The 23,285-nt window shown below is 59.3% G+C and overlaps 1 protein-coding gene across 3 annotated transcripts; it reads left to right on the top strand.

Moving 5' to 3' along the window:
• Positions 1 to 195: 195 nt before the first annotated feature.
• Positions 196 to 14,172, top strand: NDOR1 (NADPH dependent diflavin oxidoreductase 1). 3 transcript variants are annotated; one of them, XM_009493580.1, is made up of 14 exons: positions 196 to 330; positions 794 to 871; positions 1,294 to 1,391; positions 2,201 to 2,299; positions 2,985 to 3,086; positions 3,597 to 3,803; positions 4,155 to 4,276; positions 4,731 to 4,951; positions 5,329 to 5,436; positions 6,182 to 6,296; positions 7,299 to 7,445; positions 8,111 to 8,229; positions 10,869 to 10,990; positions 14,028 to 14,172. In XM_009493580.1, the coding sequence occupies exons 1-14, from the start codon at positions 196 to 198 to the stop codon at positions 14,170 to 14,172; spliced, it is 1,818 nt and encodes a 605-aa protein (XP_009491855.1). The 3 variants fall into 3 exon arrangements, with proteins under 3 accessions (XP_009491855.1, XP_009491861.1, XP_009491869.1); XM_009493586.2 differs by having other exon boundaries at positions 10,896 to 10,990; XM_009493594.2 differs by having other exon boundaries at positions 6,203 to 6,296; positions 10,896 to 10,990.
• Positions 14,173 to 23,285: the final 9,113 nt, after the last annotated feature.

Raw genomic sequence — 23,285 nt, forward strand, 5'->3', positions numbered from 1 at the left:
CCAAACTGTTTGACCATCCCTGTGCCTGCAGTTTGTGGTGTCAACCCTACAAATGTCACCTGAACCCACAGCTGCTGTCACTCCTTTGAAGGCTGGGTGGGTGTTGGTGTGATGCCCAGCCCAGAGCAGGTCCGGCTCTGCCTCCCCTCATCTCCCTTCACCTTCTGGTGATTTCTCTGGTTTTGTCTCTTGCAGATGGCGGAACGGAAACTCCTTGTTCTTTTTGGCAGCCAAACTGGGACGGCTCAAGACACCGCTGAGAGAATTGGCAGAGAAGCGAAGCGACGGCACTTCCAGTGCAGAGTGGAGGCGCTGGACAGCTATGACGTGGTGAGTGGTGATGCAGAGGGGTGCTCCAGGCACTTCTGGTCTTGCTTAATGTCCACCAACCCCACTTCTGGCACTTGGGCATCCTCCACCCTTGCTGTGACCTACTGTATTTCACCAGACCCTGGCCCTGTGCCCTTCCTGAGGGCAGCTTGTGCTTAACTCAGCTGAAAACATGTGAAAACTGAGCAATGGCTCTTGGAATAGAGTTTCTGTTAGATGACAGATCCTCAGCCTTACCTGCAAGGTGAGGAGCACCAAGAAGCCAATTCTGCAGGCAGTGTGTGGGCAGCAGATGCTGCTGCAGTGTCTGTAGAGGAGTTCATGCTATGCAGGGCTGCAGGTTTTATTCCGAGTGTGGTCTGTCTGTGGACTCGATGTGATGTTAGTAGCCGTGTTGGGACAGCCAGGACACGTGTTTGTAGGCTGCTGACCTGAATGTGCCTTTCCATGTTTGTGCCCACAGGCCAGCCTCATCAATGAGCTGTTGGTGGTATTTGTGTGTGCAACCACCGGCCAGGGGGACCCACCTGACAACATGAAGGTAGGACGTGCTCCTGTCCATGTTGCTTTTCCTGGTCCAGTGACTGGATTTCTCTCTTGAAGCAGCTTGAGCAATGGTTGATTTTGGAGTGGGGGGCTTTGGAGCAGCACCAGTCATATCTTGTGCTACTGATGGGACAAGGGCAGGGAGCTGGTGAGGTTTCAGCACCTTAACAGCTGAGATGGCCCCTCCATCGCAAGAGCCACGGGTTTGTGGAGGGCTCACAGAGCATCATCCTTCTTCCAGGTAGCAGTGGTGGCTACTTTAAGGGATCACTTCTGCAGAAGGCCTTGCTCCCACACTGTTGGGACTCAGCAGAGGGCAGGAGGGACCCAGTGGGTGCGCAAGCAGGGAGCTAGGGACAGGCAGGCAGGGAAGGCTTCTTTGGCAGCAGTGTGACTCCCCAGTTGTGTCCTTCATAGATGTTCTGGCGGTTTCTGTTCCGGAAGAACCTGCCGCCCGGTTCCCTCTGCCAGCTGGACTACGCCGTGCTGGGCCTTGGCGACTCCTCCTATCCGAAGTAAGCAGCTCTGTGGCTCCTTGCCTGCCTGCAACAGCTGCTTCTCACAGCTCTGGCTGCAGGCAAGACCAGAGTGGCTGAAGAACAAAGAGGGTAAGGGGAGACAGAGCCTAACTCTAGAGCAGCAGCTCAGATGAAACGTAATTCCCACCAGCCTTGAAAATCGGTGTCCTACCAGCCTGTGTCCCTCCTCACCCCCAGGAACTGGGCTTCTGCCTGTTTCTTTCTTCCCAGCCTCCTCAAACAGATGCTTTGCTGCAGTGTGTCAGACATCATTTTTCAGTCAGTTATTACAGCCATGCAGTTCTCTGAATTGCAGGAAAGCCTGTGCCACCACAATTTCAGTGGACCAAGCCAACAGGAGGCATGAAACATAGAGTTTCAGGTGGCAGCCAGCCCTGTTAGTCCCAGTTCTTTCCCAAAAGATTGTTCCCATGTGCCCGAAAGAGCTGTAGTGGGAGGGATGGGACTGTGCCTGAGGTCTGTGGGGCAGTGAGGGGCTAGAAGGAAGTAAGTGTTTCTCTGCCCAGGGCACAAGCTGCACTGAAGAGAAGCTGGACCTCCCCAGGTCCCTTCTGGGAAGCTGGGCACAGCCTGTGTGACCAGCAAGTGGCAGCCAGCCGCTTCTCCGAGCTCCCCGAGCATGGAGGCAGGGCATGGGGCCAGATCCTGTGTGCTGGGCTCTGGCTGGACCTGCCTCTGCGCTGCTCCAGCATCGCCCTGGCAGCATGTGCTGGCTCATGTAGCCAGTGCCTGTTGTTCTGCTGGAGGAGCCCTGCCCTCTGCAGCTGCGGTTATTCTCTGCTCAGGTTTAATTTTGTTGCAAAGAAGCTGCACAAACGGGTGCTACAGCTTGGGGGCAACCCTCTGCTGCCGGTGGCACTGGGAGACGACCAGCATGACCTTGGGTAAGAGCCCAGTGGAGGGGTGGCAGGAGGGGGAGCCCTGGGGTGCACTACAATTTTGTCCTCGGGCTGATGGCAGGACTAAGTATGCTTTACCCCAGCCTTGGGGACGGCAGCGTGCTGCTCCTCCTACCTGGGCTCTGCTCCAGCACCCCAGACGTGGCCAGCAGCCTCCTCCTGCTCTCTGTGAACATGCTGGTCTCTGCTTGTAACTCTCCTGTGCCAGGACCTGGGTCGCTTGCTTCTTCAGGGTGTCCCACAACCCTTAGCATGTGCCAAGGTCTCCTGGCTCTGTCCCAGCCCTGTTCAGACCCGGGGATGGCTGTGTCACACAGCCACGTACCTGCAGGCCTTACAGCAGCCTGAGCTGTGCTGCTGTTCTCCTTGCATGGGGCAGAGGCTGTGTGTGGCTTGGGGAGTTGGTGACTGCCACCGGTTGTGCTTGGGGGGTTGGTGGTTCTGTTCAGATGTCAATGGTTGGGCCCCAGAGAGCGAGTGAGTGCTTAGAGTGGCTGAGATGTTTCCAGACCTGAAGCTGGAAGGGAACGGCACGGAGTGACTGGGCAGTGAAAGGGGAGCAGAGGTGGTTTCCCAGGGGAGGCCCAGTGTTGTCCGGGTGCATGGGTAGCAGCACTTGAGCATGGAGGGATGATGCTGCACTGCTGGAGCCTGAATTTCCCACTTGCAGGCCAGATGCAGTGGTCGATCCATGGCTCCTGGCCTTATGGGACAAGATCCTCACCTTGTATCCTCTCGCTCCTGGCCTTGAGGTCATCAGTCCAGATGTACGGTGAGTGCAGAGGGTAGGCAGGGACTGCTGGAGCTGGCTGGTGTAAAATACCATGCTTCCTTGGCTGTTCTCCGGGGTGGAGGTATGCCCTGCTTTGACCAGGAAGCCTCCCCACACAGCTTCTGGTGTTCCAAGTATCCCTTGGACTTTGGCCACAGGTGGCCCATCTCTCTCTGGGTGGGGTGTCCCCTTGTCCCCGGGGTGTGTGTGTCAGCTGCCCCAGCAGGGTTCTGCCCATCTTGCTGTCCTGATGTGCCTCTGCCCTTGGCAGACCAGCCAAGTGTGTGCGCCCAGCCAACCTCCCTCTGCCTGCTCTGGAGCCTTTGGGATCTCCTCCTGGCAGTCTGCATTGCGTTCCCTTACCACAGGCCAGCTCCAGGGGACAGGGGTGATGGGTGGTGGATACAGTGGGAGACTTCAGGTCTCTCCCTGCCTCCAGCCTCTAGCGCTATGGCAGCAGAGGAGCTGTGGCATGGAGGTAACCACACTGCATTGCTTTCTTCCCCACAGCCTGCCCCCAAAATACACACTGCACTACCTGGCTGAGGACTCCCCGCACCCTGATGGTGGCCTGCTCCAGCCGACACCACCCAGGGCTGTTCCCTCCGAGCTGCATCCCTTTGCTGCCCAGGTGGTATCCAATCAGCGGGTCACAGCAGAATCCCATTTCCAGGATGTCCGGCTCATCGAGTTTGATATCACAGGCTCAGGGATCATGTGAGCATTTTCCTGACTCCCCCAAGCTTTGCCATGCAGGATCGGGTGTCCTGTAGACTGCCTTCATCTTCCACTCCTCTTCTTCAGTAATATCTGAGGCTGCAGCCTTGTGGACATGGTCCCTGCTGTGCTGTCGCCCTCCATGACAAAGTCAGGGGCATATGGCAGTGTTGGTCCTGCCCACGGACCAGCTCTCTTTGCCATCTCAGGTTAGAGAGCACAATATTAGTGACACTCGAAATTTGGTTGAGTTGTAGCCTCTCCCCTGTCGTGGGTGCTGGTCAGGCCGGTGGTGCTGTGCCCGCGGGCCCGCCCTGTGGCTGCCCTCAGCAGGTCCCACTGCATCTGCAGGTTCAGTGCAGGGGATGTGGTGATGATCCAGCCCCAGAACTGTCCCGAAGATGTGCAGCAGTTCTGTCAGCTCCTGCGCCTGGATCCAGACAGATGCTTTGTGCTGAAGCCCACAGAGCCTGGTAGGTCCTGCCTGCTCCTCCTTTCCCTCCCTGCTGGGACAGGGCAACCTCCTGAGCTCTGGCCCAACCTGGAGCTCTGCTTTTCCTTTGCTTTAGGCACAGTAAACAGGGTGTTGGGAGTAGCTGATGGATATAGGACCTCTGCCTGTCTCGCAGCATGGGGGCACTCCTTCCCTCCCAGCACTCTGTGCTTGTGGATCCCATGTTAGGGCCAGTGTGACTCGTGGGATGGACCCAGCAGTGTCCAGGCTGCACCTGTGCCTTGTGTCTTTGCAGCCCCCAGCCCAGAGTGTGGAGGATCCTGCACCCTCCCCAGCCCAAGACCACGCTCAGGTTGCTCACACTGCTGCCCCATCCTGGGGAGCACCAGAGCTGTGGGGGCAGCAGGCAGGCAGCGCTCAGGTGTCCTGCCCCGGTGCTGGCACTGAGCTCTCCCCACTGCCTTGCCTTGCAGGCACATCCCTCCCTGCCCTGTTGCCGCAGCCCTGCACCATCCGGCACCTGGTCACCCACTACCTGGACATCTCCTGCGTGCCGCGGCGCTCCTTCTTTGAGCTTTTGTCCTACTTCTCTACGAACGAGCTGGAGCGGGAGAAGCTGCAGGAGTTCAGCTCTGCACAGGGCCAGGAAGAGCTGTACAGCTACTGCAACCGGCCCCGCAGGACCACTCTCGAGGTAGAGCTGGGGGAGAATGGCAAACCCGCTCCATGAGGGCTGTGCCATGGCATAAAGCACCCAGGAAGATGATCAGCCATAGTTTCTTGGCTGGGGGTTTTAATCTACTTCACCCACTTTCCAAAGCATCCTTGGATTTCCAATGGTGGTTAAGACCTACTCCAAATCCTTCTGGGCTCTGTGGTGGGCCCTGTGCTGCATCCTGGGGGTGAGGGGAGGGCAGTGGGACAGAGTGGTTGGTGCTCAGAGGTACCTGGCGTGGTGCCTTCAGTCAAGGGCAGCGTGGCACAGTAGTGTGGGACAGCCTCTGACACCCTGAGAAGCCGGCAGGCTGCCTTCTGGGGTGTACCAGGTCTCACCCTGCCTTGGCATTGCAGGCCCTCTGGGATTTCCCGCACACCACGTGTGCCATTCCACCTGAATACCTGCTGGACCTCATCCCTCGCATCAGACCCCGCGCCTTCTCCATTGCCTCATCCATGCTGGTAAGACCTCAGCCCTTTCCAGCCTTGTGTCAGGCTCTGAGCCGAGGGTCTGGCAGGGCCAGGGCTGACCATTGGTGCCATGCGTGCTGTGGACATTCGTTCAGGCTGTATTCCCAGACCCTCTGAGCCCCCAAATCCCACCCGAACCCCCACTCCACTGTGCGCCTGCATCAGCCTGACATGCTGGATGTAAACCCCAGGGCTGTGCCAACCTCCGGATTAGGGTGCTTGTCCTCCTGCAGCCCTGCAAGTGCCCCGGCTGGCCCAGTGCACTACAGAGGTCTGGTGTCCTTGTCACCGGGAGCAGTGGGAGGTTGTGCCTTGGAGGCTGGGAGCTTCCCTGGGTGGTGTGTCTGTGGGAAGGGGGAGTGCTGCTTCCTGCTGCTGCCGGGAGGTGGCAGTGGGACCTGGCCCTGGGTGGCTTGGCAGATGTCAGCCCAAGCACGGGTGGCATATGCCCTCCATGGGCGCCTCTTGGGTTGGACAGTCTCTGTCGCCATTGCCAGCTGTGCCGAGCGTTCCTGCAGGAGTGTTTCTCTGGGAAAACCCCCTTCCCCAGTGGAAAGGTTTTGGGCAAGGATGTGCTCTGTTCTGTGTCTGAGTGGCCATTTTGGGCTAGGATGAGTGTTGCAGATACCCTGGCAGGAGCTGGGCACATGCTTTGTCCCTGGAGGAGGCACTGGGCTCTTCCTGCAGAGCCATGCTGGGTGTCTTCTCATTTCTCATGGCTCCTGTCTGGACACAGGCTCGCCCTGACCGGATCCAGATCCTCATGGCAGTAGTGCGGTACAAGACACGGCTCAGCAGACCCCGCCGTGGTCTCTGCTCTACCTGGTTGGCTTCTCTCAACCCAGAGCAAGGTAACATTGCTTGGATTCTGTGAGGACCCTGTGTGCTTGCCGCAGTACACAGTGCTGATCCCACGGGACTGTGGTGGAGCTGTGTGCATGCTGGCCACGTGCTGGGACTGCCTGGACCCTGGGTGGAGCACCACCACCATGGGGAGCTGGAGCACACTGGCTTGGCCAGACCAGCTGAACTCACAGTAGCCATCCTTCCTCCCTGCTCCCATCCTCTTCAGAGCATGGCATGCTCCTCCACCTTGCGCCGAGCACCCTGAGCTTCTGGTTTTCTCCCAGCTGTTCAACCCTCCTGCTCCCAGTGGCAGTGTGCCCCACTGTCCCACTGTGGGCTGCTCCTGGCATCCTGGAGCTGGTAGTGCTCTGACTGCTGGACACCTCAAGCCCCATAGCACCAGCTCTGGGAAGAACGGTCCTTCCTTTGAGCACATCCACATTGTCCTGTGAAACCTGTGTGTGCTGCTCATCTGCTCAAACCACAAAACCCCTCCAGCTGGGTCCCCAAGCAAATGTGACAAGCTTATGGGGTCTCCCTGCTGCAGGATGGTAAAGAATTGCTCTGTATGACTCCAGGGCAAGATTGGGTCTTCTCTGAGCACCTAGATAGGGATCTTCAGCCCTCCTCTGGCTCCCAGAGGAGGTAAGTTTGGCCCTCCATTACTTGACATACAGGTTGAGATCTCTGCTCGCCTCCATGACTGTCTTCCCTGACACCAGCTGTGTGAGAAGGCTGTCCCACAGCCCATGTGCTGTGGGGCTCTTGCCTTGCTCTGGGGTTCACTCAGGTGCTTGCAGAGACAGCGCTGAGACAGCTGAAGCACTTTTCATACTCACAGTGTGCTTGTGGCACCAGGGGTGCCTTGGTGCCGGGGTGGTGGTAAGCTAGGTGCTGTCCATATCTTTGGAGCATCCTGGAAGAGCTGGATGCCTGGCTGACCCTCCACAGGGTGTCACAGGTGCAGTGATGCTAGGGTGATGCTAGTTGGTCTGTTTGTTTTGCAGGTGATGTCCGGGTGCCTCTTTGGGTGAAGAAAGGAGGAATGAAGTTCCCAGCTGACCCTGACACCCCCGTGATCATGATTGGCCCTGGTACAGGGGTGGCACCTTTCCGAGCAGCTATACAGGAGCGGGTGGCACAAGGATGTAGAGGTAAGGGATGGTCCTGGGAGGGACTCGGGACGCCCCTTGCTGCAGGCAGGTCTGTGTTCAGCATATGGGAAGGAGAGACTGGGGGCTCCTGAGGGTTTGGGCAGGCCCACACTTTCCTGTGTTTGAGTGGGAGCAAGCTTGGCTCTGGGGCAGGTGAGGACCAGAGCCTGGTGTGTGCAACCTGTGTGGTTATTCACAGGCTGTGCTGCAAGGCTGCTCCTTGGGTCAGGGCAGGGCTCTGCAGAGGCTCTTTCTTGGCTCTCTGTGAGTGGAGATGGGTTGTTGAACTTGTCTTTGGCTGCACAAGGAGTTGTGCCTCTGCCCTTGTCCCATCCTTATTCCCCTGGCGCAACTGTGGGTCTCAGCAGGAAGCTGAGGCTGGTGGAGGGGAACAGGCAGCCCTGGAGGGCTCTTCATGCCCTACCTGCCCCCCGCCTCCTGCTTTTCTAGTGCACAGGGGACTCTGATTGCCACAAGCCACCTGGCTTAATGGTCACATGGTGCCCGAGTCCTCCTGGCTCTTCCAGGCCAGGGCTGTCAGCCAGGCCTGGCAGAGAGGTGAGAGCCTTGGAGCTCTGCAGCAGGTCCCATGGGCACCAATGGTCCCCAGCATTCTCAAGGCGTTTGGTCCACCCAGCACGGCCCTTCTGGTCTGCTCTCTGCAGGGAACTGCTTGTTCTTCGGCTGCCGTCAGAAATCCAAGGACTTCTATTGCCAGGCAGAGTGGGAAGAGCTGGTGACAAAGGGCTTCCTGACACTCTTCACTGCCTTCTCCAGGGACCAGGTTAGTTCCCAGAGGTGGATACAGAAGCATCTCAGGAAGCACTGATGGGAGTCTGCCGGTGTTTCTGGCCCCTGTACCTGTTGGCATGGCCTGTGAAGGGCCTGGGTTGGGTGACAGTGGTCACCTCGTTCCCCTGCATCACCTGGGTGCTGGCCGGGATCCCCACCAACAGTACAGAGCTGCTGCCCAGCTGGGATACATCTGGCTGAGTTGAGCTAGGAAGGTTGCTGGGATGGGGCCGGCAAGTGCCAGTGCAGATAAGGTGTTAGCCAGCTTTGTTTGGCTGGACCATGTGAGTGATAAAAGTCTCCCAAGCCTCTTGGGGTGCGTCACCAGGCAATACCCTTTCTTGGTTGAGTGGCACCCTCCCCACCATGTCCCTCTGATTGCTGGCTGAAGTTGAGGAGCTTGGCCTCCTGCCCCAGCTCGTGGTGCCTCCGTGCCAGCTCTCTCTGAGCCTCAGCCATGCAGGAGAAAGCTCCCTGATGGTACCAGCACCCCCACAACTCAGCCCCTCACTTTGCTCCCTTAGTTCCCAGGCATTATCTTGGTGGGCCAGCTCTCGGCCCCTCTCTGGGCTGCAGGGCTTTTTATGTTGTCAGGGAGGCTCTGTGAGCTGGGACTCTGTTTCACTGCTTTGCCTTGTCCCTTGATGGCACTGAAAGCTCAGCCTGCCTTTGAAGTGGAGAGATCTGATAAAAAGGATCAGTGAGAATGGGTATTTCTAGGTAGCTCAGCTGCACCAGTGCCTTTCTCCTGGCTGTGTGCATGCATTGACATGAAGCCAGCATCTTTTATCCAGTCACTTGTAAGGCATGAGTTGAATGCCTCTGTGAAGGCTTTCCAAGTGTTTGATGAACAGGAGCAGCACTGCAGAGGTTTATTGGATGACCAGTCTGCCTTTTTTCTGATGGCTCATACAGTGAAGGGGGACCTGTGGCTCCCCAAATCTGGAGAGTGGCCCCAGGGCCTCCTCCTGCCCTCGCAGACTCTGGAGGGTCAGGACTCGCATTGTAGTGTGCCTCCCAGCCTCCTTTCTCTGCCTGCTCCGTGGGGCAAAGCAGTTTGTCATGAGGGTCTTCTGTCACTGAGTCCTTGCAGTGCTGCACAGGGAGGCAAGTGGGAGCACAGCCAGGTAGGATGTGCCACATTGGGTCATTGTATCTGCAGCTCTAGGAGACACCATAGCCATTAACTCGTCGAAAAGTTTGTTTTCAAAGAGCCGGCAGGAGCTGGGATGCTCCATAGCTGAGCAGGATTTCCCTCTTCTCTCTGTAAGGTCTCATTTTGCAGTGACCTTTGGTCACATCACGTCTGCCCCGTGGTGCAGGCTGATTGATCCTAGCCTAATGCGGCTGTTGCTAATTCTCAGCAGGATGCCCTGGGGTTTAGCTGAGATGTCGTGACCTGTGTATGTCACTGGGGTGCTCTGGTTTCTAGGTAGCTGCAGGTCCTTAAATGACCCACTCGGAACCCCAGCCTCGTTGGCAGAGCCTCTGTCAGCACTTAGCTGATTAATGTTAATGATGCTGAAGCTGAGCTACCGGCTGGCTGTGTTGGTGCTTGCGATGGGCTTGCTTACCTCCTGCATCGCCAGCGGCTGGGTCAGAGCAGCAGGGCCATGCCCCAGGGTGACCTGACTCTCCACTGCAATGCAACCAGTGGGGCTGCGTGGGACCTGCTGACCGCACTGTGACCAGCTCTTGTGACAGCCAGGGATGGTTGCTACTTGGGGTTGTTCCCACGCACACCTCCAGACTGCAGGGTGCAGGGAGCCTGAAACGCAGCAAGAGCCTTGTTGCCTTTGGGGCAGGACGGGAGGGAGGAGGACATGAGGAGGAGGCTGCGCCCATGGCTCAGCTCACCACTGTGCAGAGCCCGGCGTGGTGGGACACGCGGCTGAGGGCCTGGCCTCCATCACAGTGTCACCTTTGTCATGGAGGAGCCGTCTGGGCCAGCAGTGAATTCAGGCACGTTGGCAATGGTGTTCCTCTTGGGCAGAAGCCAGGGCCGTAGGCAGTTGCCTGGATGAGTGAAGTCTTGTGGATTAAATTAACCCTTTGGGAACTCTCCTTGGTTGGGCTTTACTGTGCCAAAAGCCAGTTGTATCCAGTCTCTAAGCACAGTGGAGGGACAGGGATTGGGAGTGAGGCTGTCCCTCCAAGCTTCCTGCCCTTTCGAGCTGTTTCAGGCCTCCAGCAGGTGACAGGGTTGGGACTGGCAGCCAGGGGTGCTGGGAAGGGTCTCTGCCCTGCAGCAGCCCTGGGACAGCGAGGTCACCAAGCCTCCTCTGCCTGTGCTGGGAGAGGAGAGGGCAGGAGGGGAGCCCTCGTGGGGACTCTCCAGCTCATGGCCCTGAATGTTCACCAGAGCTGGAGCAGGCAGGGGGCAGCCAAAGGATATGCGGGGCGGGCTACTTGGGGCATGTTCCCCACAGAAGCTCCTTCTGCTGCACCCATCTCCCACCAACCCATCCCAGTGCACTGACATGAGGTGTGGGGATTCCCTTCCCTGTGTGAGAGCTGATCTAACTGCTTCTCCCAGTGTTCCCTGTGCTGGGCGGCTCCCCTGCCCCGAGCTCTTGCCAACAGCCCCTGAGAACAGTCCCCAGGGGCTGGGCAGGCATGCTGGAGCTGCAGCGGGCTCAGCACCATGTTTCCCTGCAGGAGGAGAAGGTTTATGTTCAGCACCTCATCCAGGAGAACCGAAGGCTGGTGTGGGAGCTGCTGAGTGGCAGGAGCGCTCATATCTACCTGGCTGGGTGAGTGAGAGGTCTCCGCACAGGGACTGGGGGAGCAGGGCTGCACATTGCTGCTTCTGCACCTCTCTGGAGGCATTCCCTCCGCTCAGCCTCCAGAGTGAGCACACACTGCACCCCAGCAGGTCTCTGGAGGCTGCAGTGACTGCTGCAGAGGGACCAGCTTGTTCCTCCTCTCTGTATGTCCTGCTCCGCAAGCCCTGGGCTAAGAGGGCCGTTTCTTGCCCACTCTGTGCTCTGCTTAGGAGGAGCAGAGCTGGCACCATGGTAAAGCTGCTCCAGCTGACCCGATGTGCCTGTCCCCCCAACTGCCAGCACCGGTGACCGGCGTCATCTGCCAGCGGGCTGCCTGGCCTCTGACCCACACCAAATCCATACATGGGAGAGCCCCAGCCTCTCTTCACACCCCTCTCCTCCAGCGGGGCTCAGTGAAATTGGAGAAGGAGGTTTCTGTGGTTCCTGTAGCCACTTAGGTGGGCAGGAGACACAGCACAATATACCAGAGCTCCACCAGTGCTGGGGCTCATGAGTAACAGCTTTTGGGACCCTCAGCACATCCTGGCTGGCTCTTTGCACCCAAAATTGCCTTTCCGGGGCAGGGACTAGCCCCGTTGCACTGCAGCCTGCCTCCTTTGACAGCACAATGGTAGTTCACCAGGTGGTTACCTTGGGCTGACTGGAAATCTCAAACAGTTGGCCAGAAAGTGGGGTCTGGCCTTTGGAGGCAGAGCATCCGCAGCTCCGTTCCCGGCTCCGTGGCTGTTTTTCCTGGGCAAAGCCCTTAACCTGCCTGCCCTTGTCACTGCCTGTATGGCAGGGAGGAGGCCGCTCACCCACTGCCTGGGGTGAGGGTTGTGAAGTGCTTTGGGCTCCTTGAGCTGGCGAGAGGCTGGCGATGGTGTTTGTCATGCACCCTGTGACCTGGAAAGCGCTGTGCAAACCTGTGCCTTGCTGTTGGCACGAGCAGCAATTGCAGGAGGCTCTTTTCTACCTGTCCTGCATGAGAGCAGGAACTTCCCCGGTGCCTCAAAGGGCAAGACTGGCCTTGCTGCATTCCTGGGAGAAGGAGATTTTTGTTTATTGCCCAGGAAGCAGAGGCCCGGCCACCCACTGTCCTGTTGTTTACTGCTGCACCAGTACTGCTGCGTGGTCTGGCATGCCTTGCTGCATTGTGGGGCTTCCTGGGGCCCTTACCTGGGATTCCTACCCACAGATCTGGGGCTGGGGTTTGCTTTCCTCCATCAAGTTGCACTTAGGACTTGGGTTTGTTCCTCCATCTACAGCCCAAGTGCCAAGACCATTGGGTGCCCATCTGCAGTGTCCCGATGGCTCTGTCCTCTCCCATCCTCTTTGCTACTTTCTAGTGCTGATGGGAGACACCGTGGCGGCTGCCAAAAAAGATTCCTCTTCCTCAACATCTTGGAAAGAGCATGGCTTTCATGGCTTACCCCACTGCAGGATTTTTGAATGGTTATGAGGATGCTGTTTTGGACATCAGGGTTGCTCTGAGACCTATCTTGCTGGGGTCTTTGTCCCTGGCATGGAGTGGCCTTCATCCCCTATCAGGCAGGTGGAATCTGGGAGCCTCATCCTTGTGGCATGAGTGGTGACTGTCCTGTTTGCAGCAGGCGCTTTCTTACCCCTCCTGAACAGTCCTTACTGTGTGTAAAAACTCCCAGGACTCCTCCTTGGCCCCCAGACATCTGCTGTGAACTGCCAGTGGGATGCCAAACATGAACATGCAGGTGGACTAGCCTGAAAATGGCCTTTTTTTCCCCTAAATAGTATTCACAGCTTCAGCCACACTAGAAGAAAGATGGGGAAAGTGAATCCTGGGCCGTGTGTCCCTGAGCAGTGGCCCTGGGCCATGTAGCAGAGTGTGTTTGCCTTCCTGGGCCCTTGCTGGCTGGGGCAAGGTCTGGGGAGCCGAGGCTGTATTGTCTCTGTGATTGTGCCTGGCTTCTCTCACCTAGGGGCAAAAAGGTTGAAAATGTCTCTCTTTTTCTGCAAAAAATAGATATTTGACATGTTTTCCATCACAAGCCCAGCTACATTATCTTGCAATTGCATATCGGTGCCTGACTCGGAAACAATATGACTCTTCCAAAAAAAGATGACCTCCTTTCTGTGTATTTTGGGATGTTAATCAGCTTCAAATGCAAGTCAGAATTCTGCCTTGTTCTTGGGAAACAGCAAGGACATTGCCAGATGCTTGTGCCAATTGGAGCAGCCTGGGAAATTTTTTATTAGATTTTTTTTTTGTTGCACAGTCAGTTCATCAAATGAAACTCTCTCCAGGAAAAAGCCTGAATTTCTTATTTCCCATAAGAAATAATTGCGCTTGGAAGTGTTGAATCCTGTTCAGGTATTTTCTACACAGGAACTCCTGTTTTCTTCACCATTTCTCTTATTTTGAAGTTTGAACTGGCTTTGGTTACAAATGTAGCCATCAAAACAATCATTCCAGATTTCTTGAAAGAGGCAGTGGATGGACTGAAGCAGCTGCTGCTTCACAGCAGTCGTCTTACCCAGCTCAGGATCAGACATGTTTTCCATCGATTGTTTCCCCTGAGATGAAAGGACAGTTTCCTGCCCTCCTGCCTATAAACTATGACTCGTGCATATTCCCCATATCCTTCTAATGAGGGTGATAGGAAATGGAGCAATACAGAGGCCAGGGTTAAGGCTACCGAGCTGTGATGCTCCTTCACTGGGGACTGGGTACCAAGGCCTCGTCTTTGCCTGCGAGTGCCAGCACTGAAAAGCCCTGCGTGGATAATGGCGCTGCTCTCAAGGGAGTGGTATGAGCTGCTTTTCGAAGCTTGGCATTTATTCAGTGCCAGGCAGCCTGTGTTGCAGGGTGAGGCAGTCTCTCACTGCCCTGGTGCAGCAGCAGCCTGTGCTGTATGCCTGGTGCAGTGGGTTTGGCTGCAGGGACCGCTGCCCCTCTGATGGGCTGCCTTGCCAGAGCACTGGGGATACAGATACGGCCCGGGTTTTCCTGCTCGCCCTCCATTGCGCCACCTACTCTCTCTTCCAGGAATGCAAAGCAGATGCCAGCAGCGGTGGCTGAAGCCCTGCAGTCGGTGTTGCAGCTGGAAGGTGGCCTGTCGCCCTCGGAAGCAGAGGAACATTTAATAGCCCTGGAACGGTCCCAGCGCTTCCAGTCTGAAACCTGGTCGTAAGCCTGGCTCCCTGCCTCCCCCTTCCCCACGAACTCTGTCTGAATAAAGAGCCTGCAAAATGATCTGCCTCTGGCATCATCCTTGGGCTAAGATTATCCCAGCCAGGACAGGGGCCTAGCAAAGGGGATGGATTTATCCAACCAGCCCTTCCGTGATGGCAACAGGACCATGGTGGGCAGGGGGAAACTGTCTCCTGGGGGTGTGGGTTTGGCATGGGCAAAGCCCGGCTCCCTGTGCCCACACCCTGCTGGAGCGGAGTGAAAAGTCTCTGTGGTGGGATGCTGCTGGCTGGCTCCTGCGTGGGCCTGAGCTGCTGTCCCACGTGCTCCAGCTCCTGGGGTCCCTGTGCTGGGTGAGCAGCACCCATGGGCATTGCTAGAGCTACGGTGTTGGCAGCAGCCGTTGTTTGTGGTAGGACCTAGAGGAAGTGAGCTGTGGCATGGGAGTCTCTCCACCCTGGCATTAGTCAGCAGCAGCAGCGTTTGCTGCAGGAGGCTGCCTTGACAGACCTGTTCCCCTGTCTCCAGTGGCTGAGGCCAGCAGGGATGGGCGCAGGAAGAAGCTTCAATCTCTTTCTCTGCTGCTGGTTTGTCTTCCTGAGCCTGCTTGATGCTGAGGTCTGAGCTCCCCGAGTGCCAGTTCCCACTGAGTTATCGCATTCCCTGAGCGCCTGCTCTGCTGGACCCATCCTCCACCCCATCCTGGGAGCCACTTCCAGCCAGGGCCGGGTGAGCCGGCAACCTCCAGCCCTTTCCCTGGCAGCCTCAGGGCCGTGTGCCCGAGTCCTGCCAGTGCCCCAGTGGGGCCAGTGCCATCGCCTTCCTCCCCCAGTTCAGTGAACTCAGTGCCACTGCGTAAATAGCAATTAGGGCCCAGGGCATGAGTCAGCGTGGGACAGTCCCTGGGATCCGGCTGGGACAGGAAGGGTGAGCTGTGCCACGCCACACCTGTGACCCAGCCACCCTCCCATGCGCCGAATCATGGGGTCCTGCACAGGCAAGCAGCGCCCCGGGGCATTGCTTGAGCTATGGCACCTCAGTGAGTGGAAATGGGGTGTTTTTTGGGTCTCCCCACCCCACTGCTTTGCCAGCACTGCCTTGCTGTGAGGAGCTGTTGCACTTGCAGACCTGGGCTGGGTGTCCCCACGCCCCAGGGACAGCCCAGGGGGCAGCACAGAGCTGCTGCATGGCAGTCATCACGCTGGTGACACCATCCCCTTGCATGGGACGCTATCCATGCTGCGCTCTTCCTTCCAAGCCCTGCAAGCTGCTTATGGGGCATGGCAAGGCAAGGTGGCCCAGTGCAGGGACTGACCCGGGGGACAGGGATGAGCTGGGACGCTGTATTGGGGCAGTGCAGGATCCATGCTGGTGTGCTATACTGGGTGTGAGCTGGGGGACTGTACTGGGAGCAGAACAGGGCCTATGCTGGTGTGCTGTACTGGAATCTGAGCTGGGGGCCTGGACTGGAAGCAGGGCAGGGCCCATGCTGCCATGCCCCACAGGCATTGGTGTGGGGAGCGCTGGCCGCAGAGGTGGCTCCATTTTTGCTGGGCAAGGGGAAGAGGCGGCCGTGGGCCCAGCTCCTCCCCGGCTCCCGCGGGAGCTGATTGGCGTGGGCATGGCTGCCTGCCCCGGGCTGCCTGCATTTGAGTGGCTTCCAGAAGCTGACAAACCAGACTGGCTAGAGCCAGGCTCAGCCCCAGCCCTGCCTGGCCCACGGCAGGCAGCAGCTCTCTGCACGGGTGCCTGCCACGCCTGCACCCCTTGCCGGCACAGCGGGCAGCGTCTGGCAGCACCCAGCTTGTTGCCCTCTCCTCCGGACTGTGGCGGGTCAGTACTGCGTCGGCACTGGGGAGGAGGAAGAGGAGGAGGAAGAGGAGGAGGAAGTGGCTGCTGGATGCTCACAGCAATGCCCCTCTTGGGGTGGCCTATGGGTGAGGGTGATGGGGATGCACCCCGCTTTGGGGGCTCCTGACCTGTCGGCCTGGGAGGGGGCCCCAAACTGTGCCGGAGGGATGATGGGACTCAGTGCAGACACTGCTGCCTTTAAACCCTTCCAGCAGCCGTGCTGAAGGCCACCTCCTGCCCTGGAGCAGCACCCACGTCCCGCACCCAGCCACAGGGGACTCAGGGGGCGGTGGGTGAGGGGGGCGGCCGGGGAGCTGCTGCCCCCATGGAGCCGGCAGCAGGTGAGGAGGCAGAGCCTCACCCCCAGCCGGTACAGACAGCTGGTGGGGTGGGCTGTGCCAGGCAGGAGGGTGAGAGCAAGACTGCGGGGTTGGGGGACTGTGGGGAGCTGTCCCAGCTCTGTGGAGAGGCACCCACCACTGTCTGGGGACGCTGGAACCCGCCGCCGGCGGAGGACGCAACCAAGCTGCTCCTGCCTGGGCATGATGAGCTGCCTGCCCATGGTGCCTCCCTGCCTGCGGGGCAGGACCCTCCTGCTGCTGCCGCCGCCAGCCCCATCCTGACCCGTGGGGAGAGCCCAGCACTGCAGGGGCGATCACCCAGCCTGGAAAGTGCCTCCAGCTCCATCCTGAGCCTCTCTGGTGAGGAAGAGGAGAAGTCGAGCAGCGAGGCGGCAGCAGAGCCATTCCATGCACCGGCAGGCAGCGAGGACGAGTGCCCCATCTGCACAGAGCCCTACGATGACCAGCGGCACAAACTGGCCCTGCTCAACTGCAACCACGGGCTGTGCCGCGCCTGCCTGCGCACAATCATGGACACGGCCGCCGGCGCTGAGTTCGGCCGTGTGCGCTGCCCCATCTGCCGCCAGAAGACACCCATGCTGGAGTGGGAGATCTGCAAACTGCAAGAGGAGCTGCTCCTGCTGCATGCCCAGCCTGGCTCCCCGGGCGCCCTGGCCACCCCCCGGGCACCCGCCCTGCCGCCCCGGCGCCCAGGCCTTGCTGGTGCCCTCGAACATCGCTTCCAGGTGCGCTTCCACACCAGCCGCATGTTCGGGTGCCTGCCCTGCATCCGCTACCCACCCTGCCTCATACGCGGGCTGGGGCGGCTGGAGCACCACTGCCGCTGCTGCTACCTCCTGGTGCTGGCACTGCTGCTGGCAGCCGAGATGCTCAGCCTGCTCCTCATCTTCCTCCCCATTGTCCTCATGGTGCTGCTTTTCCTCATCCTCGACAAATAGCATGGGGTTCGTGCCGCCAGGCTGGGCCACGCATGGGGCGAGGAACCCTGCTCCTGCTTTTCCCCTTTGGCTGGTGCTGGGTGCTGATGCTAGCCGGGGAGCAAGCCTGTGAACCCAGGTGCCTGGGATGCCCCAGAGCTGCCAGTGAGCCCAGATTGGGTGAGGCAGTGGAGGAGCTGGAGTGGGCAGCTGAGGGAGGCGACCCCAGAGCTGGGCATCACCTACATCCCACCGGGCGACACATCACTGCACCAGCGAAGGGGTGGATGGAGTGGGAGCCCTTCCTGCACCAGGGACACATCCCTGGCACAGGGCCAGGATCCAGAGGGGCTCTGCGGGCAGAGCAGGGCTGTGCCATGGGCGGCGCTGCCCGAGCCTGGGACAGATGGACTGGGGTCCCCAGCATGGACTGGAAATACAACTTGCATTTGTACCACGGCTGTGAGTTCAGTGCTTGGTCCCGGCTGAGCATGTCCCCTCGGGGTCCAGCGCTGACACGAGGAGGGGACGGGGACAGCCAATGGTCCCCGCTGCCCCCACTGCGGCACCTCCCAGCCCTGGCCGAGTGGTGCCAGCCCGTGCTTGTGCCTTGCCCTGTGTGGAGATAAGAGAGCAAACACGGCTCTGTCCCCATGGCCTGGCGCTGGCAGCACCGAGCAGGACTGGCCGGCAGGGCCCCAAGTGCCCAAGAACAGGCAGGTTCAGCCCCAGCCAGGCACCGCAGGCAGAGGAGCCCACAGCAAGCGGAGCACTGAGGCTGTGCCCATGTGGGACCTGCCCATGGCTGTGGTGGGCAGGAGTTTCTCAGCACTGAGCAGGATGTGGGCTTTGCTCCTTACTTGGCAGCCGGCCCTGTCTGGGCGCTGCGTCCCAACCAGCTGTGATGCCCTGCTCCCTGGGACCCCCCTGGGGCTATGCCCAGGCCATGGCACAGCTCCTCTGCACCCTTGCTCCCCACCACATGGCAGGGGCCCATGGGGCTAGCAGCAGCTTATTTGGGATATCTGTACCTCGAGAGAAAGGGGATGGGGATGGCTCCAGGCTTTCAGCCCCATTTGGGCTGGTGGTAAGTGGCAGGGAGGTGTCAGACCCCCATGACCCACCCAAGATCCCATCGGGGGGGGGGTGTCAGTCTCCTGCAGCATTGGCACCCACCTTAGCAGCCTCAGATGTGCTGCTCCTTATTTATCCCTGCCAGCCTCCTCTCAGCACCCTGCCAAGACTCTACGCAGACCCTGCGTCAAATTGCCCCCCTGTGCTGTCACCACTCTCCATCCCAGCTCTGCCCGTCCCCACTGAGGGGCTGGCTGACACTGCTGTGCCCTGTCCTCCTGCCCGGCCACACCAGGGTTGTGCAACCAGCCGTGTGTCCCGGCTTTGCCCTTCTCCCCCGGAAACACGATGCAGGCACCTCCCCAGTGCTGCAGCTACAGGGGGCCATGGGGTACCACCACCCACCTACCCACCCCTTCTTCTTCCTCCTGCAAAGGGAGCCAAGTTGGTGGGGAGTGAGCAAATGCTCCCCTGTGTGCACAGTCCTGTGGGAAAACTGTGTCCTTGTGCCCACAGGGGCAGAGATTTGGGCTGTGGGCTTTGCCAGGGCGCTCGGGCTACTCTCAGCATCGGCACTGCTGTGCTTTGCTCTGGCAAAGTGCCAAGGTGCGGGAGGCAGCAGTAGGAGCAGGGGACCCCAAAATGGGTCAGGCTGGGATGCAGAGGCAGGTGGGTCCCTCCCGGCCCCCATCGCACCGAGGAATATCTATTTATACCAAGTGGAGCAGCTCCATCAGGAGAAGCACCAGCTTGGCCCTGGCCAGGGGCACCTTTGGCTAGATTGGGCCTGCGGGGAGTGGGGACTCAGACACCTGGGGGGCCCTGCCACCACGTGGGAGGCCTGGCATGTGTCCCTGCTCTACATTACATGGAGCCCATTACATGGTCTACATAATGGGCTTTTGGGCAAACCAGGCCAGAGCTGTCCCCATGCAGACATAATGGAGCACAATAGACCCTCCAGCATGTCCGCACTCCCCTCGCCGGGTTGCCAGCTCCTCTGGGTGCTGAAAGCCAGAGAAGGGCCCCTGGGGAGGCTGTGGTGCAGGACCAGCCCTGTGGGCAATGCAGAGCCTGGCAGTGCTGCCAACGGTGCCCCGGCGTGCAGACAGGGCTGGCCCGCAGGAGCCTGGCCACAATGTCCGCTCGCAAGGACTTGGTTATATTTAGTGCACTGAGATAGCGGCATAGCAGGTGTGCCACAGCACGGTGAGCTGGGGCTGGGGGTGGCATGCCGAGAGCCACAGGAGGCTGCAGCAGGGCTCTGGCTGGGGGCACCATCCCCCAACACAGTCCCCCCCAAAAGCCCTGCACACAGCCCCACACATGCACCCTCTGATCCCTTGCAGTTCTCTTGCACCCCTACCCCATCATGTCCCCCCCAGCAGCCATATGCACCCTGTCTCCCCGTGCACACCCCACTTGCAGCTCCCAGCACCCTCCTACAGCCCCTGCATGCACCCCAGTCTCACCACACACACTCCCATGCAGCCCTCATCCACCTTCTTACCAGCCCCCGCAGCTCTCCTTTGCTGCCCCACATCGCCCCACTGCAGCCCCACCATGGACTCCAGCACAGCCCCCCAAATCCACCCCATCTCCTCCCACCCCACTCTCAGCTCTCTCTGTCCTCTCTGAAGCCCGACGTGTTCCCAACCTGGGTACCCAGCCATGCCCGGATGGCAGCGAGGGCATCGGCAGCACAGCCAGCCTCAGGCATGCACTGAGTGTGCCTGGTCTCACCCGCCCAGGCAGGCAAGGGTTGGAGGTCATGGTTCAGGGGGTTGGGGTGTCAGGGGCCCCATCCAGCTCTGGTCGGAGGCATCCCCACCCCTTTTGCATCACAACTAGCAGCAGCATCTCCCCTTCCCCGCTCAGCCCCACACTGGGGACATGGCAGCAATGGCATCCTGCACCCATGAGAGCAAGGCTGGAGGGACAGTGGCTGGGAGGACAGCACAAAAGTGGTGAGGTACTGGGAACAACTCCTGTGACAGAATCTGGCCTTGAATGTGGAGCCGGGGAGTGAGCAGTAGTGGGTGCCCATGCCTGCGGGCAGCCCTCGTCTGGATTTAACCTCGAGAAAGCTCCTGACCACAGCAGTCCCTCCCCATCTGTGGGGCCAGCACTGCCCTGGGGACCTGTCACAGCCTCTTGGGCTCTGTGCCACAACTCGTTATCTTCTCATCACTGGGTTGCATGTCGTTGTGAAAGCTGGGCACTGGCAGAAGACATTGCAAGCAGCTTCCTCTCCACTGAAACGGCCGTTTCGGGTGCGTGACTGCCCTGGGGTCAAGGTTTCGAGGCTGTGTGTTCCCAAGGAGGGCACAGCCCTGATGCTCAACCACCTCCTTCCCAGCCTGGCGTAGTGCTGCCACATAGCAGCACAGCCTTTGGCCCCTGCACTGGGGCCAGATCCTCCCCCCTCTCTGTCCCAACAGGGAACTGGTCCCATTGTGCAACCTCCCGGCAGGGTGGCGGGGCAGGATGGGGACTGGTGGGGCCACACGCATGGGGACCAGCCTCGGCGCTGCACAGGGCTGCCCACCAGCAGGAGCACAGAGCTGCCCCTGGCCCGGCACAACCCCTGGCACTGACTGGCTGGGCTCCTGGAGCCAGTTTTGGGGAGAACGGCTGGGAATTGTCATCCCCTGAAATCATGCCAAAGGCTGACCCCAAACCAGCAGAGAGCTGCCCATTCCTGGCCCACATCTAAAACAAGGGCATCTGGGGAAGGGTCTTCCCCAGGAGCCATTTTAACCCCCAAAGTCTCGTCTCCCATCATGAGCCACCTGGACACTGGGAGAGCCCAGAGCTTCATCCCAGCCTGGGACAGACATTACATCAACGAGGACATTTTACAACCAGCTCATCTGGGAACATCTGGGAACATCTTTGCTCACACGTGGCCAAACCTGCTCCCACGGCAATGTCCTGGACATGTTTAAGCAGCTGGTGGGACTTGGAGTGCTTTGAAAACCCAGCTTGGAGGCATGAAACTTGGCATGGCCACAGCGGCCATGGGAGTGTTTCAGGGCTTAGGATGCTGGAGTGACTTTGAAAGACTTTTAATTCACCTGCAGCTATGACACGAGGTCTGGCACCACCCTGCCATCCCTGTCCCCCTGCAGTACACCTGGGCCCCTCTTCCAGTGAGAGCTCAATTGAGGTTAATAAGGCTGGAGAAATGGGTTGTTGCCCAGCACTTACTCCTGAAAGGCCCCATTTCTTCCTTAATTGCAACCCAAAATCAAATTAGTGGTTTTAAATTCACTCTGTGCCCAAGAGGTACCACAAGGTGGGGGAGGACACGCTGTACCCTTCATCCTTATGTAATAAAAAGGGCAAATTCCTGCTTTGAGGGCAAAATTGCTGCCAACTCTGCCCTGGCTGGCCCATTGCTTCAGTATCTTTGTGGTCCCACAGATGGAGGTGCTCATCCTGGATTCAAGATGAGCCTTTGAGGTGATGGAGATGCTCATCCTGGATTTGGGGCTGCCCCAGTTTGCCCAAACAGCCACATCGTCAGGCTCACTGGGGGGATGCTGTGACCACTGGGAGCCCCCAGCACTGCTGCCAGGGCTGCATGTGCTCCCCACACCCACGAAGGACGGCAGAGATGTGGGTGCAGGGCCAGGGAGACAGGTCATGGCCGCGGCATGCTTGGGGCTGGTGGGGGCTGCCCCAGGGCTCAGCCAGGAGCCAGGGATGTGCAAGTGCTTTGGAAGCAGCTGCTCCACAGTGGCCCATAGCAGAGGGCAGAGACAGCCGCTGCTCCCAGAGAAAGGAAATTTCTGGGCCAGTGGGGCTGTGCATGTACAGAAAGCCTCAGTGTGCGCCCCCCCCCACACACGCACCCTCCACTGTGCACACACGTATGCACCTGCCAGCCTGCATGCACAGCTCATGCCCCAGGGAACTGTGCTACCCAGCGAGCATCCTCCCAGCTGCCTCTGCTGGAGAGTTGCCATCATGGTGACCCTGGGGTCCATTCCGTGCAGGCAGTGGGTGTTCCCCACTGATGCTGTTTGCCAGTGCTGCCAGTTGCATGCCGGGCCCTGGGGCAGTCCCTGCGTGCAGCTGGGCATGGTGCAGAGAGACCATGAGGGTGGCAGGGCCGGGGATGCGCCTGCCTCACTTGAGCAGGGCAGGGGGAGCCCAGCGTTGCCTGCGTCCCTGCCCGGTTCCCTTTGCCAGCGGGTGCCACTTGGGCCAGGCTGGCCAATCCTCCCCCTGGTACACCATGTCACTCAGGGAGGAATAGGACATCCAGCGGGTATTTAAGAGCCCTTAGTGTAGCTGGGGACCACTTGCCAAGTTGGGCAGGGTACCCCACGGTGCCCAGCCACATGTGGTGGGACCAGGGACTGGGCAGGGAGGGGACACAACCGCATCAGAGCCAAGAGCCAGGTTGGAGGAGGAGGTGTCAGTCCAGGGGAAAGTCCTTCGTCTGGGTATTTCCCCCGCAACTTGCCCCAGGGACCGAGCGGGTCCAGGGCGCACCATCTGGGCTGGTGTGCAGCCCCACTCCTGACTGCAGTGACGCCCCCCCTGAAATGCCAGCTCGACGTTCGTTCCAATATAATCTTTATTGGGGAGACTGATGGGGTTAGAACAAGGCCGGGTATAAAACATGATCATCGTCACAACCAGCAGCGGGAGGCATTGGCAGAGCAACACAGAAACGGTATTGGCCCCCGTTCTCCTCCGGCAGCGGCGTGGTACCCTGGGCTGCGCCGGTGGCATCACCTGCTCTCTTGGGGCTGGTGCTGGGGATGGTTCAGCCCCTCTCCCTGGATGGATGCTGGGCTTCAGCCAGCCCCGGGGGCTGCTCTTTCCTCCAGGGTGCGGGGCTCTGCGGGGCCCCTCTGGCTCACCCAGGCCTGGTGCCCTGGGACCAGGTGGCATGT

The sequence above is a fragment of the Pelecanus crispus genome, chromosome 9 (genome assembly GCF_030463565.1).
Source record: "Pelecanus crispus isolate bPelCri1 chromosome 9, bPelCri1.pri, whole genome shotgun sequence".
In the NCBI taxonomy this organism is placed as follows: domain Eukaryota; kingdom Metazoa; phylum Chordata; class Aves; order Pelecaniformes; family Pelecanidae; genus Pelecanus; species Pelecanus crispus.